This window comes from Anguilla rostrata, chromosome 2, assembly GCF_018555375.3.
Source record: "Anguilla rostrata isolate EN2019 chromosome 2, ASM1855537v3, whole genome shotgun sequence".
NCBI classification, from domain to species: domain Eukaryota; kingdom Metazoa; phylum Chordata; class Actinopteri; order Anguilliformes; family Anguillidae; genus Anguilla; species Anguilla rostrata.
In genome coordinates, this window is record NC_057934.1 from 26,090,355 (window position 1) to 26,108,819 (window position 18,465).

General features: G+C 40.0%; 1 protein-coding gene across 3 annotated transcripts in view; it reads left to right on the forward strand.

Annotated features, from left to right (window-relative positions):
- Positions 1 to 11,351, forward strand: part of calcoco2 (calcium binding and coiled-coil domain 2) — an 86,496-nt gene extending 75,145 nt beyond the window's left edge. For 2 of the 3 annotated variants that reach the window (XM_064324484.1, XM_064324483.1), the window contains exons 9-14: positions 854 to 1,018; positions 1,133 to 1,294; positions 1,402 to 1,497; positions 1,749 to 1,926; positions 6,846 to 6,868; positions 7,929 to 11,351. In XM_064324484.1, the coding sequence (XP_064180554.1) occupies positions 854 to 1,018; positions 1,133 to 1,294; positions 1,402 to 1,497; positions 1,749 to 1,926; positions 6,846 to 6,868; positions 7,929 to 8,087 (783 nt within the window). In that variant the 3' untranslated portion in view covers positions 8,088 to 11,351. The remainder of the gene's footprint in view (positions 1 to 853; positions 1,019 to 1,132; positions 1,295 to 1,401; positions 1,498 to 1,748; positions 1,927 to 6,845; positions 6,869 to 7,928) is intronic. The other variant, XM_064324486.1, reaches the window with a different exon arrangement.
- Positions 11,352 to 18,465: the final 7,114 nt, after the last annotated feature.

Here is an 18,465-nt window from a genome sequence, read left to right on the forward strand (position 1 = left end):
GCTGTACCACTGCTAATTTAAATTTTCACGCAAGTCCGAGTTTTCGTTCTATTCTTGTCATTTTGCGATTAGCCTATATGGAATTGACGATGAGAAAGTAATCAAACAGCAAATTGTTTACAACGTGTGCATGTTTTCTGCTGTTGTTGCCAGTTATATTGGAAATGTGAATGCATTCTGTCGCTTCGGATGTCAAGACATGAAAGCGAATGTTCGCATAAAAGCATAATGAATGTGTTTGAGATTATATATAAAACAGTTACAATCTGACTATTAGCCTGTTATATCCTATTTGTTAGTTTTGCTTGACGGTAAACTATGCCCAAACGGCTGCAGAAGAATATTTCAATTCCAGGTGATTAAATCGATAAAAATCAATAAATACAAAAGTAACCATATATAATCATTGTTGGTAACCCGTTGTATAAGTGGAATAAACCCCTCCGGGCTGTCCCGGTTATTAGAAAATAATGTAGGCTACTTCGGTGGTAGTATGGGTTACAGAAGAAATCATAGGACAGATGGACCGACGACAACGTCGCTTTTTCATACGTCAGTGGGCTAATTTGCCTACTCTTCGCGGGACTTCAGACCGCGGTGGAAACGCAGACAACCATGGGCTGAAGGAACCTTTTAGTTCCTTGAAAAGTAGTTCCTGGGACTAAAAGTTCCGGGTACTTTTGGTGGAAACGCGGCTTTTGTGTGTGGTTGTGGGAGGTTGTGCGTGTGCAGGCCAGGGACATGTATGTGTTCATGTGTAATTGGTTATATGTAGTTGTTTGTGAGAACGGGAGAGAGAGAGTCATTTAAAATTGAAGACCATAATTCCAGCCCTGCCCACTCTGTCCATCAGGTGGACCTCCAGAGCAGCCAGAAAGAGACGGTGAAGCTGGCAGGGGAACTGCGGGAGCTGCGTGCACAGGCAGAGGCGGCAGAAGGACTGTGCCGTGAGAATCAGGCCCTGCAGAGGACCCTGTCCGAACAAGACGGAAAGGACAGAGAAGACCTCGAGAAACTGGTTAGCCACGCTCCACACGAAAGGTTTCCTCCTGGTGACAGCCCCTCCAGACTGCATTAGCATTAAGGTCACCTTGTCTGTCTACATGTGCGGTGTGATGTTCTTACTTGTCAGCTACAGGAGGTGAAAGAAGAGCTACGCAAGGAGAGACAGAGCAGTGAGGAGTCACGCAGGCAGACCGCCCGAGCCCTTCAGGAGCTGAAGGAAGCAAAGGAAAAACTGGAAAATTTGGTCAAGGATTTCCAGGAGAAGGATAAGCTGAGCAGCGAACGAGAGGTTTTTTTAGGAGCACAGCATATGTCTGCATTCCTCTGTAGCTAAGCATGTTGAGTGCAGAGTGTTGAGACTGAACCTAGGCCAACCTAGTTTCCTCTGCCCCTCAGAAGCAGCTGATGGATTTACAAAAGATCCTGGATGAAGAAGTCAACATGGCAACAATTATGAGAGTCGAGAAGGACAAGCTGTCCCAGGACAACCAGGTAACCCATGACCTGCCACCTCCCCCCCCCCTCCTTCTGTGCATTTGTGCACATTAGTCTATACACTCCAGCCTAAGCTCAGGAGAAAAACTGGTCACAGAAAAGCTAAACGTGTATGTTCATGTAAAGATCATGTTCATGTAAAGGGCACACATCTGTCAACTGTGATTGTATGGCTTTGTGTTTTCTATGTATGAAAGTGGAACTTTGTGATCAGATTGTGAATTGTGTTTCCTTTATGTCCCCATCAGGAGCTGAAGAGAACTATTGAAAAACTGTGTGAAGAGGTGGCACACCTCAAGTCCTTGTCTGCTCCTTCCCCTATTTCCTTTCAACACTCTAACCCTTACACTTCATCACATGTTACCCTTGAATCCCAGAACCCAGGGGCTGACCCACTCCTCTATGGGAACCCCTTTGAAGCTCCAGGTAATTTCACTCTCCAAACTTAGTGTTACTTTTATTCTTAATGTAGGTTGCTATGTTAAGCCAGAGCAAGGGCCAATCAGTACATACTAAAATACATACATATAGTAAACCTCTCATTCCTTTAACCTCCTGTGGACAGCTTTGTAGAACAATTTGGTCATGAATGATACTGCATTTTAAGTTTTCTTTTTAGTTTTGCTTTCAAGTTTACATGCAACCTTAGATATGCTAAATGAACTATATTAGAATCAACTTAATTGCATAAAAGAATGAGAGACAGAGAATGAGAATAGACACTATTTTTAACAGAAACGAACTAAATTCATTCGTTTTGGTGGTTTTTTGTTTCTATAGAGTAATTGTCGGTTTATGAGGCATCTGCTGACTTTTAACATACAGTGGTCACTGGTTTCAGATGACGCTTCTGCCGCTAGGGATCTTCCCAGCAGCGGCAAATTTGCATATATTTTCTTTGTATTTCTACAGGAACTACTTTTGTTCGCAAAACCACCACCAGGTGGCAAATGTGAGCACTCAAAACCATATCTGGCAGTTACCACTTCAACTGTGGCACTCACAAGCAAAGTAGAACAGTGTTATCGCCGCTCTTATTTTAAGGGGAAAGGAGAGGAAAGGAAAATACATTTTAAAGATAAGCTGAAAATAGGGACATGCTTGTTACCCATAACGTTTTTGTGTGTATTTGAGTGACATTTACGTCTATAAACGGTTATTCAACGAACTTCGTGGTCAGAATGTGAAACTTAATAAAGGTCAGAATTTTGAGCACAGTCTAAAGTTATCCATGTTAGTTTCACTTTATATAGAGTATGTATAAATGTAACGCATCATAAATGTAACATGGTAAATAACTTTTTGTTCACTGCTGCTAGTTGTCATTTGAGAATTGTATATGCACAATTCAGTCCTGTACCAAATGATTAATGGAAAAGAAACAGCATTTATCACACACATTTATTATAAGCACACACCAGATTGGTCTGCTTTGGCTATTTGGGTTTGTGTGAATTTTAAATTAGAATGTATTCAAGGCAAATTTCCCGTAGTCGTTTCTCTCCTGGCATCGTCTAGTTCCTCGTTTACCGAATAGGGGAATTGACAGTTATTGAAATTACTGAATCATTTAAATAAACCATCATTGTTTAACGTTTGAGTATTTGCTCATGGTTAAAGGGGAAGGAAGCGAGCGTAGATAATGTCGGTTCAGTACCGCTGTCCTCTGCCTCGGCATTCCCGTGATTTGTTTTGTCTGATGTTTTTTTTTTTTTCTTTTGAGGCATTTTTCAGAGAGACTGGCTAGATGTGTGCAGACAATCTTGCCTACATAAGAACTGGTGATGATAGGAGGGGCCAGGCGGTGAAGCCTAGGAAGTAACGGGGAAACCGTCTCTACTGCGCATACTTCAGGGCGCTTAATTGCTGCTCATTGAAGTTAATGTAGAAATCCAAGGTGATTTAACAACCAAGGAAAACCTCATCTGTCCATTTTTTTGTGATTATAAATTTCATTATGTGCAGCAGTTTCTTAAACAATGGTTGTTGTGGTCCAGAAGTCTTGGGAAAATGTTTTGCCAATTCATCCTCAGTAGCACTGTATCCTAGCCTACAGTAGCTTACAGTGTGAATATAGTTTATTCCAATGATAATGTTTGATGTTGGATCGTTCAGACACATTTGCACATCCGCATTCCGTATCAACACAGAGCTCTGCAACAGATACATTGATCATCTGAACAAAAGTGTTAAGCCGAGTTGTGGAATTGCGAGGTGGACCAACTGGAATGTAGCCTTTGTAATTTAATTGGAGCAAATTTCATCCCACTATCTGTGGTGTTTCAATATCATTAAAATCCTTTTTCCTCAAATATATTGGCTTGTGCAAATTTATCGTCAATTTATCCTCTGTAGCACCCTACAGTAGCCTACAGTGCTGATGTAGTTTATTCCACTGATAATGTTTGATGTTTGATCGTTCAGCTGCTAAATAGCCTGCCAGAGGAGGGACAGACACATTCGCACATCCGCATTCCGCATCAACACCTGGCTATTGTCAGGCAGTGGGGGTGTGAAGACAAGTCAAACTCCAGTAAACTGCCCTCAAATTTAAAGTCATCCTGTCAGACTTGACCTATATTATTGAGTTTGTTTGTTTAACACCCATACGTTCACCCAACTCCTTAAAAAATGAAAACGTTTTAATTAGTAGACTAGCTGGCAAGTATTAACTATCACAAACACGTATTAACTATGAAGTCTCCATTTTCACCGTAGCCCGACTTGTTTCTGATACAGCATTGCTGCGCGATTGCTGTGGTCATAGCCTTTGAGTTAGATTTCTGTAACAAAGTGTGATGTGCCAATACGCGCCTGTCCTAATATCCAAGCTCTGCCACTGGGCAGTGGTTAAAGAAAACATGTTTTCACGTGTGTAGTGATTTATCGCCTATATAACAAAAATGCTATATTCCAGAAATACCTCTATTGGAATTGATCCAGCTGAGTACTTTATTTCAAGAAAATAGTTTTGCAACATAGACTGTTTATAATATGCATGAACTTGTTGTGGGAAGTAACAGAAGTAATAAAAACACAGCCTTTTAAATGTTTATCGACCACATATTTGTGTAAAAACCAAAGCAAGTGAAATCTCTGTTCACCCAGCAGGTTCCTTCTGTTTCGCAAATTAGTAATTAGAGGCGTAAATCGGACAGTCTGTCATCAAAGAAATTGATGAAGAGTGTTACATTAGGCCATCGGTCATGGTCATTACGTAGGCTTAAGATCATGTCTGCAGTGTGGTATGAAGCATTTTAGTTTTACAAATGGGTGTTTTTTTATTTTTATTGTTTATCTTCTCTCTAGGGGTTTCGTCATACTTGTTCCTGGTTATGGTTATACACTTTGTTGTACGTCGCTCTGGATAAGAGCGTCTGCCAAATGCCTGTAATGTAATGTAATGTAATTACGGTGAAAAGGAGACGCGTCTTTTCAATTCACAGTTCCCAACCTGCTGCCAGTGTGAGATGATGCATACCCCAAGGGAGGTCAAACAGATTTTTCAGACAACAGAGTTTGACAGTTTATTTTTAATCCATAATAGCATAAATGCTACAGTATAATCAAATAATAATATATAAATCGATGACTTTCCAGAACATAAGAAAATAGTTGTTTCCTTTAATACGATGTTAAAAAATTAGCTGCTTCCATCAGCAAGTAATAGCCTAACTATCATTGGGGAGAAAGGATCTGTGTAGTTCTTGGCCATTCGTTTTCCGTTTCAGGAACAGAAATTAAAAAGCAAGAAATTATTGGGTGTTCGATACTCATTTTAAAACATAAATCGAATGACACGAGAATCAATTGGTTATTTGTGTTGCTGACTGATATTAAACATACTGAACTAGCTCTCGATTTTAAAGTTTATGGTATTATGTTCGGTTTGTATTATAACAAAAAGGTTAGATTTTTTTATAATTACCCAACTGACTTTGGTTCTTATTAAATCGTATTAAAGAAAACAGGTGTTATTTTCTGATAAGTTGGGTATTTATATGTTGCTATTTGAGTAGCATTTATGAAATTGTGAAAAATAAACTGTTTGCTGATGAATCGCCAAAACGGGTTTGACATCCCTGTTAGGGTCTTACGAGTTTTATGTTGCAAACTGCTGTAATTATTTTTTTTTAAAGAGAGTTACCAGATCCATAAAAATATTTGAATGGCTTCTATGCTGATACCAGCCCAACATCAGCTGGTATTTGAGCTTTATTTTTCCCAAGTTTCCAATGTTGTCTTAAAATCACAGAACTAAACTCATTTTAAGATTGTGAATCACCCCGAAATGCAACGCGGAGTGACGTCAAGTACAATGCAGAATAGTAGAAACTGTCCTTATGAGGAAATATTACACTCTGCTGCCCTCTACGGTCAGAACCCTGCATCCATTTCCTTCTGGCCGGCAGAACTGCTGCCACGGCGGCAAACGTGTCATCTGAAACCAGCGACCACTGTATATTTATCGATAATTATGCAGTGTAATTGGACATAATTCGATGAAAATATTCGAAATATGCTATAATTCTTTATGCAAATATGTGATCTCTTTACAATGGAATGAGTGAGAAATTGCTCAGCATTTGGCCATTCCAGCTGCATGTGTAAATTTTTTTAACACCTTTTTCAAAGAAAATAGCATAGCATATCGACCAATCTGATGTGAGCTGATTATAAATTCCTGTGATCAGGTGGCTGTTTCATATCTATGAATCACTTGGAGCATCCAGAATACAATGCCGTGTTAATGCAGCAACCAAGTTAGCACATTTGATATTAACTGCTTTGCACAAGCCCCCCTAGTGGTCAGGATGCCAGCATCGTGAAATTGAACTCAGTCATTCAGTGCTCCTTCAATCAGACTATATGTGGAGACAACAAGCTCTGAATTCTAGCTTTATTTGATGATGATACAGGGTAACTATGTTAAATACATAGTTTCTAAGTGCCACCATTCTAGCATAGGTCGCCCATTTAACAAGCACCCCCTATCTGCAGTCTCATCTGCAACTATACTCCCCAAGCGGGCTATGTGGTTGGACTAATCAAATCTGCAAAAAGAATGCTCCAAAATGATGTCATTTTTGGGTTAAAATAAATTTCACAGTTTCAGAAAATTAACAATAGTGTTCATTTTTAGGTACACTATGCCTTTAATTGGTTCTCCACGACAGACCCTACTTGCAGACACTATAGTTAAATACATTGAAGTGTCTGCAAGCTTTGAGCTTTATCCAGTCTTAAAAGTAATGTCACCTCTTGATTTCTGTTTGTCAATTCAGACATGTTGTACACCCTGTTTTCTTGTGGTAATATATATTTTTTTAATTTTCCTTTTTTAGCTACTTCAAGCACGGAGGAACTGGTATGTATTGCCTCACAAATTTTCACAAATTACATCATCTTTGAGAGCTAAGAAATGAAAAACCTGTTGTAAAGGTTTGCCCAAAACCAAAACCTGCTCACAGCTACAGGATTGAGTACAATGCATTTTGAAAAAAGTCTGTCTGGTTTAAGGACAGCACACTAATCTGGTTGGGAAGCCCACATCTAGTCCATGAATATTTGGGTAACTGACATTGCAAAATCTACTTTACCAGGAGCACACCATCAAGTAAGTTATATCCTGCATTAGGAGCTCCTGTTTACATTTTGCTAGCCACTAGCAACAAGATTTCTTAGATTTTGTTCCTTGAGAGGTATGCAATATTCATTGACTTTACAATTGTTGCAGCCAATAACCAATAAAATAATTTGGATCTAGTAGTGGTCCATTGATAAAATGGGGATGGCATTCACTTTGTCAATTAAGCAGTGACTGAGTGAATAAGGGGCACCACTGTTTCTAGGATGGCTAATTAACAGCCAAATGAGGATAGGGGAGTGGACTCCTGTTAATAAACTCCTCAAAAAAAGTTTGGAAATTTGTGTTTGGTCGATCATATCTCTGTTGTCACTGTATTATTAGCATTGTATGTTACATCATTGGAAAGCCTGTTCATTTCCCTTTACAAAGATGTCCGAATTGGTAAGGATCATGCATTTGTGGGATGAGCAGCACAGCTGATTATGTGGGTGGGGTCCCAAGTGAAATGTGGAAAATTTCCCTGTCAGTGTCGAACAGTGTATTCTCCTGTTGGTATTGACTCTATTGTTTTGAGTTGTTGATTTTATATATGATTTTTGAGGAGTTTATGTTAGGGTCCCGAAGCCCACCAGGACCCCTTCCCCATTAAAGGTATTTACCTCTGGTAAAGCCTGCTTTATCTTCTGCAGCAGCTCCGGTATTATAGTATTATAATTTATTTTCCCAATAGTAGGTCCAGGATCCCTTTCATATAATCCTAATCCTAACCATGCAGTCTGAAAAGATACTGATCCTGGATCTGAGGTTTAGGAACATCAATTTTCTCTCCTTTCCTTAGCTGATGATGTGCCGGTATTGCCAAGAGATCTTCCCGGATATCAGCAGGTCGGAGCTGGAGCAGCATGAGGAAAGCCACAGGGTGTGCCCCTTCTGCACACTCATCTGTGACTCCATGGATCAGCATGGCTTTGAGGAGCATGTCTACAGCCATGAGTAGGGTGATGTCCTAGAAGCACATCACTGCAACCCAAACAACGAGATACATACTCTTAAGGAATGGAGGTTATTCAGAGCCTTATGTTTTAAGAGGCCCACATTTTGTAGCTATAAATTGTTTTATACCTTAAGGTTATACATATTTGATTATTTTTATTTTCAAAAAAGTGTGGCGAGTGAGCAGTAAAGAAGTTGACCACATACGAATACAAATTAAGCAACCCCAAGACACTGGTATAGCAAAGCCCCTCTCCTAGAACTTGAATTCAAGCAGATGACATCCACATACCTACCAAAGTGATTTTGACAATCAGTTAATGGAGGTCCAGCCTAGATCGATACATAGTAAAATATTATGTAATACTATAAGAAAAGCATAATCCACGATGAGGTGTGCAGTTGTATGATTTTAATACATGACACAGTGGCAAAGAACCATCTGAGAGAAAGTGAAGGGTGTTTGCATCCACAGATGTTTTAAAGCTAGTTCCCGTATGACATCTTACGGAACAACTGGTATCAACACTAGAATTGTGTGAATTTAGAATGGTTATCAGACTGTTTGACTGAACTGCTTGTAAAGTAAGGGCCATATTTACAAAGCTTTTTGCGACTATTTTGCAGACACGTATATGGTACATTTTGCCCCAGAAACATGCATCTTGTTTATCAGAGGCACACGGGGCTGGAAGCACAGTATTTGTGTGATCTGGGAGTGTTTGCAAGGTGTGCTTCTCTCCTTAATGCATATACATTTAAGGGAGGATTGCCCAAATAAAAGGCACAGATATTATCAGTGTGGCTGATTATGTATTCTGTTGAATTTACTTCCCAAACTTAAGTTTGCACAATTAATGAGGGCCTATTGGGTGCCTGGCACTGAAAATATTGGCTAAAGTCACAGAACACTCACAGCAAAGTTGTAAAAAATCGCAAAAATCAGAAAAAGTGTTTAAAAATATTAATTTATTAAATTAACCAATATATATCATGTGCAGCGGTGGGAACTGATTGCAATAACATGTAACAAGTGCTTTCAGTCTAAAAAAAATTCAGTTGGCAGTTGCCGCTAGGAGGCTAAATAATACAAATAAATGCACTGATAGGCTGGGTGCATTAAATCATGTTTGTCTGTCTCGGAAATAGTAAGCTTTTTGCCTTTAACAGAACATTGTTAGCAACTAAGAATACAGAGTATACATAAATTTCAGTACTAAAATAATAAAACATAGGGTTACTGTGTTTGTTTTTATTTCTTTAAAGTTAGATTTAGTACGTCGCAAGGTTTTTTGAGCGTCTGTTGTCACTGACGTTACCGTAGCTACAGGAAGAGCACACAAAAAATAATGGAAAGCATTAAACAGAGAAATTCACAGTCCTGCCGAAGACTAAAATAATGTAATCTGTGACACCTGCGACTTCTGTGACAGCCATAGAAATAATTACTCTTCTAGATTAAATAAAACATGACCTAGAACCTACTGCACATTCCCATTCTATCCTGACAATAGTCATGCTCCTTTCAAAAATGAATCTTGCATCTGGATCAATTCAATCAGCAATTGCCGCCACAGCTGGATTATACGCATTTTGTTCTGCGCTGTCCATTTTTCTGGATATGCTCTTAAGTGGCACCAGAAGATTCATCAATTTCCCCACATTCAATGAACATATTCAGTATTAAATAAACTCTTACAGAGTTTATGAGTCCACTATGACCAGACACTGGACACTAGACATTTTACTATGTATTCAATGCACATGATTAATCAAATATGTATTGCCTAAAAATAAAACATTTTATAAACACATTTTTTTGATGTCAGCTTTGTTGTGAACCATCTCTGTACTAGTCTAACTAAGTAGTAGTTTAAAAATGGCTTAATGGCAACCCAATAGAATTGACCCATTTACTGAGTGTCCATCAAAATCACATTGGCCACATTGTTCTGAACAAGCCAAAACTTGAATGGTGTTGATAGCTTGAGAAACATGGCTGCTATAATAAAATTGATATTTAGCATTGTTGGCCATTTTTCCACCATTGCTTTGTCTGATTAATTCCAGACATGGTTTTCGACCTTGAAACATGTTCTGAATCGAAGGGCATGGCCTTCTGAACAAGGCAAAACTTGCATGGTGTCAATACCATGTACAATATAGCCACCAGTAGGGTTTTAATATTCAACATTCATTGGGGTTGTGGGGTGTTCAGGGTTGTGCTTTGAAGTATAAATCCATGATAATTCATGGTGTTGTTAGATGGACATGGTTGACTTGCAACAAGGCAAAGCTTGAATGGTGTTTTTATTAGGCCATTGTTCCTTTTGAAAAAAATAGCGCTTAAAAATTTCCTTTCATGAAGCATAAAACTGGTCACATGACATTCTTTAAAAAAACCATTTTTTTCTGTGTGAGTTCTGCAAAAGATAAATGACATAACAGCATAATTGGTCTACTGACAACTCAGAGCAACAAATGCTACCCATTTTGCTTTCTCAAAAATGAAAACATTACAAGCTGTGTTAAGTTCTTATAACTCCCAAAGGCTATGTAAATTGGTTTAAATTTTGACGACCAAGGAGGGGTTAATGCAAATACATCCTATTAGAGTTTATTACAGAGAAAATGAAAGCTACTGGCCAGGAAAATAAATGCTCAGTTTTTGCATCAGTGAAAATGACAAATATAATGCATGTATTGTGTAATATAGAGCTTGAGGTGTAATTGCTTATCCAACTGGAAGGTTCATACTGTTTGATGGACCAGTCAGTCTGTGACTCAATTATGGTTCTTCATCACTGGGGTTCTTCTGTACATGACAGCCAAGGACAAAAGAATTTTGAGAATTTTTTTATTTGATGAAGATTAGTAACCTATAGCACTTATCAGCAATTTTAGACATTTAGCATTATTTTATTATTCTTCATGTTCTTTGCTTTCTTGTTATTTTGTCTGATTTGATATATATGTTTTTTTTGGATGAATCCCTTAAAGTTGAATCCATTAATTTGGCTGTTAAATAAATTAAAATATATATTCACCCTTGAAGGTCGAAGATGAAATATGGAAATTTGTGTGTCCCAAAGCAATTTAATGCAATTGTTTCGTATTATTTTGTCTGTTTGTTCGATTTTATCTCTTACTATGTGTGTATTGTATGTATTTTATGTTTGGACCCCAGGAAGATTAGCTGCACACTGTGTATTGCTAATGGGGATCCTAAATGAATAAATAAATAAAAAAACGAACATGTAAATTGAAACATTTGTGACTGTCTTATATTGTCTCATTAGATTTTTTTTTTTTTTTGATGAAACCCTTAATTTAGGTCAGATTATTAATGTGGCTATTAAAGAAATGAAAATGTATATATCTTTGTGCCTTTTTTATGTTTTTTGGCTTACTTTTCATGATCAAGTCCTCTGTGTGTGTGTGTGTGCACGTGTACGTTCAGGTATAGGTGAATGCATCTCAAAGATGAGATGTGGCGATTTGTGTCCTCCAATGCAATTCAGTAAAGATGAAACGTAAATATAAACTAACATCATCATTTCATTTCATCTCCTCTATAGGCCAGTAGAAGCATTTGATGAATAACAATACATTGGTTGAGTTGCATACAGTGAGCACCATAATTCATTGGACAGTGACACATTTTTTGTTATTTTGGTTCTGTACTCTAGCACTTTGAGTTTGAAAGGATACAATGGTTGAAGTGCAGACTGTTAGCTTTAATTTGAGAGTATTTTCATCCATATCGGATGAACCGTTTAGAAATGACAGCACCTTTTGTACATGGTCCCCCCATTTTAAGGTACTACAAGTATTTGTTGAATTGGCTTCACAGATGTGTTTCGTAAGGCAGGTGTATTCATTTGTGTCGTTAGTGAATGCAGAAGAGAGCTGTTGATGTCTAGTCTTGATTCTAGACTTTGCAATTGCCTTTGGAGATTGTTGTCGGGGTGTGAAAACATGAGGAAGACAGCAGTGTCGATGCAAATTAAACTGGCCGTCATAAGGCTCAGAAATGCAAATCAATCAAACAACTGCTGAACTCAATTATTTCGAAACACCCAGTAGACCGAGGAAGACCACTGTAGTGGATGACCGGAGAATACTCTCTATGGTGAAGAAAACCCCCCTGACAACAGCCCCACAGATTAAAAACACTCTCCTGGATGCAGGTGTAGATGTGTCAAAGTCTACCATATGTAGAAGACTACACCAGCAAGACTACAGAGGGTACACTACAAGACGCAAATCACTGATAAGCCTGAAGAACAGAAAGGCGAGATTACAGCTTGAAAAAAAGCACCTAAAAGAGCCCCAAGAGTTCTGGAACAAAGTCTTGTGGACAGATGAGACAGATTAACATGTACCAGAGTGATGGAAAGAGGAAAGTGTGGAGAAAAAAAGGAAATGCCCATGATCCAAAGCATACCACCTCATCCGTGAAACATGGTGGAGCGGGTGTTATGGCTTGGGCCTGTATGGCTGCCAGTGGAACGGGCTCACTTGTCTTCATCGATGATGTGACTGCAGACAGAAGTAGAACAATTCATTCTTAAGTCTACAGAAATATTTTATCTGCTCAGATAAAACCAAATGCCTCCAAACTCATTGGACGGTACTACATCATGCAAAAAGACAATGACCCGAAACATACTGCTAGAGCAACGAAGGGGCCAAAAAGTGGAAAATCCTTGATTGGCTGAGTCAATCACCGGATCTGAATCTGATTGAACATGCATTTTACATGCTGAAGAGGAGACTGAAGGCAAAAAGTCCCCGAAACAAGCAGGAACTGAAGATGGCTGCAGTACAGGACTGGTAGAGCATCACCAGGGAAGCAACCCAGCGTCTGGTGATGTCTATGCGTTGCAGACTTCAAGCAGTCATTGCATGCAAAGGATATGCGACCAAATATTAAAAATGATTACTTTGTTCTACATTATGTTAAACTGTCCAATATTTTTTGATGCCCGAAAATGGGGGGGACTATGTACAAAAGGTTCTATAATTTCTAAACAGTTCATCTGATATGTATGAAAATACCCTCAAATTAAAGCTGACAGGCATGTACTTCAACCTCATTGTCATTGTATCCTTTCAAACTCAAAGTGCTAGAGTACAGAACCAAAATAACAAAAAATGTGTCACTGTCCAATGAATTATGGTGCTCACTGTAGATGGTTTCAGGGGAAAGCTTGCACTCTGCCATGGTATACACCAAGACTCTTCCAAACCTCTGGTGTAGCAAACAAATTCTTTTAGCAGAACAACTAGCTAACATTCATGATAGCGAACATGCTACTTGGCTGGTTATTATGTCATATGACTCGTGTTGTTGTGTGGTGGGCTGTTTGCTGAGAATGGGATTTGGATGTTACCTTTCCTAAATAATAGAAATGATGACATATCCTACAGCTGACTAGCTCGCTAATGTTACTTCTTGCTAGCTAACAATTTAGTTTGTTAGGTTACCTTGGAGTATTTACAAGTTTCATTGGTGTGTGCTGTCAGACATGTAATTCACCAGTTGGCCATTCTCAGCCATAGGAATCTTCAAAGTGCTCAGCCAGCATAGCCTGTAGATAAGACAGGTGAATCTGTGTGTGTGTGTGTGTGCGCGTGCATGCGTGTGTGTGTGACAGGAGAGCTGCGCCATCCAGGAGATGGAAACGAATATCCAGGGTCATCATACACAGACAGGTGACAAAGGACCAGATGCCATAAACACTTCCCCAAGTGGTAAAAGCCCTCCTGCTGTTGCCTCACAGCATGGAGAGAACCTGGGGGAAATCCATGGGCTTCCCTCACCACTCCAGCGGCCAGTAAAGAGGAGAAACCTGCCTAAGGGACTGCAGCGGTTCATGCTGAGGGCCAGACGCAGGCGAAAAGGTCTGGCCCATCATAGATGCCCTGCAACTTCACACCTCTGTTCCCACTGCAAAAGAGGGAGCCCCTGGTCCCCTCCCCCTTGGACTATGCACCCAAAATCCACTTCCCACAGTCTCCCAGCCCTGACTCCACCTTGCCAGGAATTCATCTTTAACTGGTTCCTGTACAGCCTGAGTTTTGTGCAAAACGGTGGACTGTGTGGCACGCAAGAACCCAGGCAAAAGAAACATGTACTCGAGGGCCTCCCACGGTACAAGACTAGGGAAGGCAAAGCCCTGGAGGTGGACAGAGGAAATGTAATCGCTCCCACTTGCCATGTTCATCACAGTCAAGTGGGAGTGATTGACACAAGCTGCCCCCTTTCCAGGGGTTAAGGGCCACCTTCCCTTCACTTCCAAAACACCACCATCAGATGTTTCTCATAGAGGTAAAACCAGCAGCACTTCCAATCACCATCTTTGGATTACCCACAGGAACTACGTCCATCAAGTTGTTTTGTTTCCAGCTGAATGTAGTGTTGAATCAAGCTGTCAGTCTAAAGGTGTAACTGTCTTTTGTTCCTGTTCGAAGAAAGGTGTCGAACAGTACATTCGTTAGGAAGTTCTCTGTATGGACCAATGTGCTTGTTGTGAGGGTGTGCTTATGGGTGATTGTTAAAGACTACGCCTGGAATACTCCTCTGACGAGTGATGACAGGGTCTGAAGGCAATTTCTGTGAGTGGGTCAGTGATGGGGGACATCAACCCCCCTGAGAAGCCGATCCAGACTGCACGGAGCAGTTGAAACCCGACCAGATCACAGGCCAGACGGCAAATAATCCCACAGGGTAATGGAGCTTAAGAAAGGGACCGTGGGAAAGATGCCATGCTGCACACGCACATCACACTTGTGGCTCCCCAGAAGGGAGACTGGCTCTTAAGGACTGCCTGTCAAGATTACCAGATGCAACAGAGCTCTAACATCACCCTTAACAAAACCTAAATGTCTAGAGAACTTCCTCATTGCAGGTAAAACATGACAAAAAGGACTTTCAGTTAACACAATGACTGGACACAGCTGTTGTTGGACACTACAGGACGCAGATAGATGTCTCCACTACACAACTGGACTCACAACTGTTGCAAAAGACGGACTATGGTTTCAGGACCGTAATCAAAGGTGGACATTGATTGGAAGAATTGAAGCACTTTGTAAATGCAATGTCTTGTCTTTGTCATGTCTGATAACCCCCTTCCCTTGTCTTTCTTCCTCTTCTGAAAACTGAAGCTTCCTCTTAAGTACATGTTTGTGTGAAGGCTTTATCACCTATAGGGGTGGTAATACAGTAAAACCTTCACAGAGAGGGACTGTCAGACATGTAATTCACGAGTTGGCCATTCTCAGCCATTGGAAGCTTCAAAGTGCTCAAACAGCCTGGAGATAAGACAGAGCAGGAACTGGGGGGTTACTATCTTACCCCTTTTCCACCAACGCGAACCTAGTTCTGGTTCTGGGCTGGTGCTAGTGCCGGTTCGCAGCTGGTCAACTTGCGAACCTTCTAATAACCGGTTTGCTTTTCCGCGCGCTAGGGAGCCACGTCATTACGTCACTGTATACGTCTGTATACGTCTCCACTTTCCCAGCAACATTGTTACCTATTAAAATGTCCCGTAAAAATAAAGATAATAAACTGTCTAAATGTAAAAAACCAACTTCATACATATACATTTAGTTATATTATTACAGCCTTATTTTCTATGTCAACATTAAGACAAGTGACACGCTCGGAATTATCTCATTGCGACCCATTAAATCCAATGGCGCAGACGTTGCTTCATAATTTAAAACTGCTTTCCTAACTTTGCGTCCTGCGACTTGGGTTACAACAGTGAATATGTACAGATTCCTAGGCGTGCTGATAGCGACCACCCTTTCTCATATTAACCTCAAATATGCAAGACAGGACACTTAAACAGTATGCTAGCAAATTTATGTCAGTTCCATTCATTTATATGGGGTGGTCGATACACGTCCCCTTAGCCACTGAAAGCTAGTGCTGGACCACCTCTGACTTATTTGCCGGCACAGAAAAAATCACGAAAGTACTGAAAAAATAACAACCGGAGGTTAACAAGGACATTTTTTCCTACATAACTAGGTACAGGTTGTTACCGATATTTTGCCTATTTCATATATAGTTGCAAATGAGTTTACGTTTTCCTGTCTGTCGAACAAAGGTGGTCAATAATAGGTGCTCTCACTCTACCTGGCGGTCACAAAGTTTTAGTTGGTCTTGGTTTGTTACGATAATCCCGCCCCCAGCCCCTGACGTAAGCGGTTCTTGGTTCTAGACCAGCCAAGTCTTGGTGCCGCTTTGGAACTAGTTTTTCTGGCTGAGAGCCGGTTCTTTTGCTGTCGAAAAGCAAAGAACTGGTTCGCAATTAGGCACCGGCTCCAAACCGGCCCTCAAAAAGCCTTGGTGGTAAAGGGGTATTTGAGGGTGAATCTGTGTATGGTGAATATATGGACCACCTCAATGCTAAAATATGCATTGCATATGATGAAGAACACGTATTCAATATACAAAAATGCCAAGTTACTCACACATACAAAGCACCGTCTATAACTCATTAATTAAAATCGAGGTCTGCCTTTAAAAGTATTGATATCCAATATCAAAATGACACCAAGTTACAAGAAACAATATTGGCTCTCTCAGCTCACACAAATTAAACCAGCTATATTCCAAAGCAATGCTATGCAATGTTTCCTGAATTATTTCACGGACTTCACATCTCCACTTATGTGTTACTAGACTGTGTAGCACAACAAAAAAGTGTCATGTCAATATCAGTCTATTTAACTGGGGTGGGGGGGGGGGGGGGGGTTACAGCATCTAGCTTGTCGGCTAAATAGGTTTATTCACACACCTTAACATTAGCTAACAAAATGGTGAACAATGTTTAAAAAAAAGTTAAATAACAAAATCTGTTCACTAAGTTAAACTAGTCCCCACAAACCACACAGGCTTTTATTGTGTGCTCCAATGAACAAACAAACCAACAAACAAGACATACACGACAGGAGAATGGAATAGACAATATGTAGCTCCCGCCTGCATCTCACCTGCAGCCAGATAAAGAACAGATAAAGTGTTACTAATTACTGCAAATTGCCTACATCTGCAGTTGCAAGCCAGCTAAACTGCTCCATCTCTGCCTGCTGATGGCACCCTAACCACACCACCCCTCCACATACCCTGACCGCTCAACTTAGGCCAGGGAGCCATCTGGCCACCAATTCTGGGAATATTCAAGGATGGAAACTTTCCATGGGAATTAACAGGGAAATAACGGGAATAAAATGGAAATATAGCCCTATTTGCTCAGACTGCATTTACCATGTCATATGCAGATAGAAACAAACATTTTACCATATCATAAGCAGACATAATTGCAAACATTCTCTATGACCCCCCTCCAAAAAAAAGACTTTTCTCTTAACACCTAAAAAAAACCCCTAAAAACAGTCTTCAGAGTGTTGTTTTAGAATTCTATTTACATAGATAGTTGAAGCGCAAGTTTTTAGAAAAAGTCAAGGAATGACAGACATGTGCAATAAACATTAACAAAATACATCCCTAGTATACCGTGAGTAGTGCCAAGTGACGTCGGTAGCACACTACGTGACCAAAGACGGAACATTTTGAAGAGAAGCTAACTGCTTGTCCAAAATTACCATTATTTATACGACGTCTTCATGCTGCTTCACAGCGATAAAAATATCCTACTTATCAGACAGCGTTAATTTCGTGAACGAAAAATATATACATTACGACCCCTTTTTCCATGACGGAAACAAAACGACATAGGGCGACATAGCTCAGGAGGTAAGAGCGGTTGTCTGGCAGTTGGAGGGTTGCCGGTTCGATCCCTGCACTGGGCGTGTCGAAGTGTTCCTGAGCAAGACATCTAACCCCTAACTGCTCTGGTGAACGAGAGGCATCAACTGTAAAAGCGCTTTGGATAAAAACGCTATATAAATGCAGTCCATTTACCAAAACATAATGAAATAACAATTAGAATAGGCCTTAGGGTTTAAAGTGAACAACTCATTTATAAAATAAATGTTTTACAATAAAGAATGAATGGAAATAGATTAATTAAAACTCCTCCATTAGCATGCTCAATCAAGCTACATCACATGGTAACAGCTAGCTAGCAGAAGGTGTTAACAAGGTATAAACGGTGTACTTTGCATTAGGCTACTATCCACTAATCCAAAAGCAAAATTAGATACATCGTTAGAAAGCTTATAGGCCTACTTTCACCCACTCAATAAATGGATTGTCAATCAAGCCAGACTGTACTAAAAAGGGCGACAATGCCGTAAACAACACGTCTGGTATTATGCACAGCTATTTTGGAAGGTACCCAGGCAAATGCACCCCCTCTAGAGCTGTTTGTCCGTTCTGGACTACTGTAGAAACATGGCGG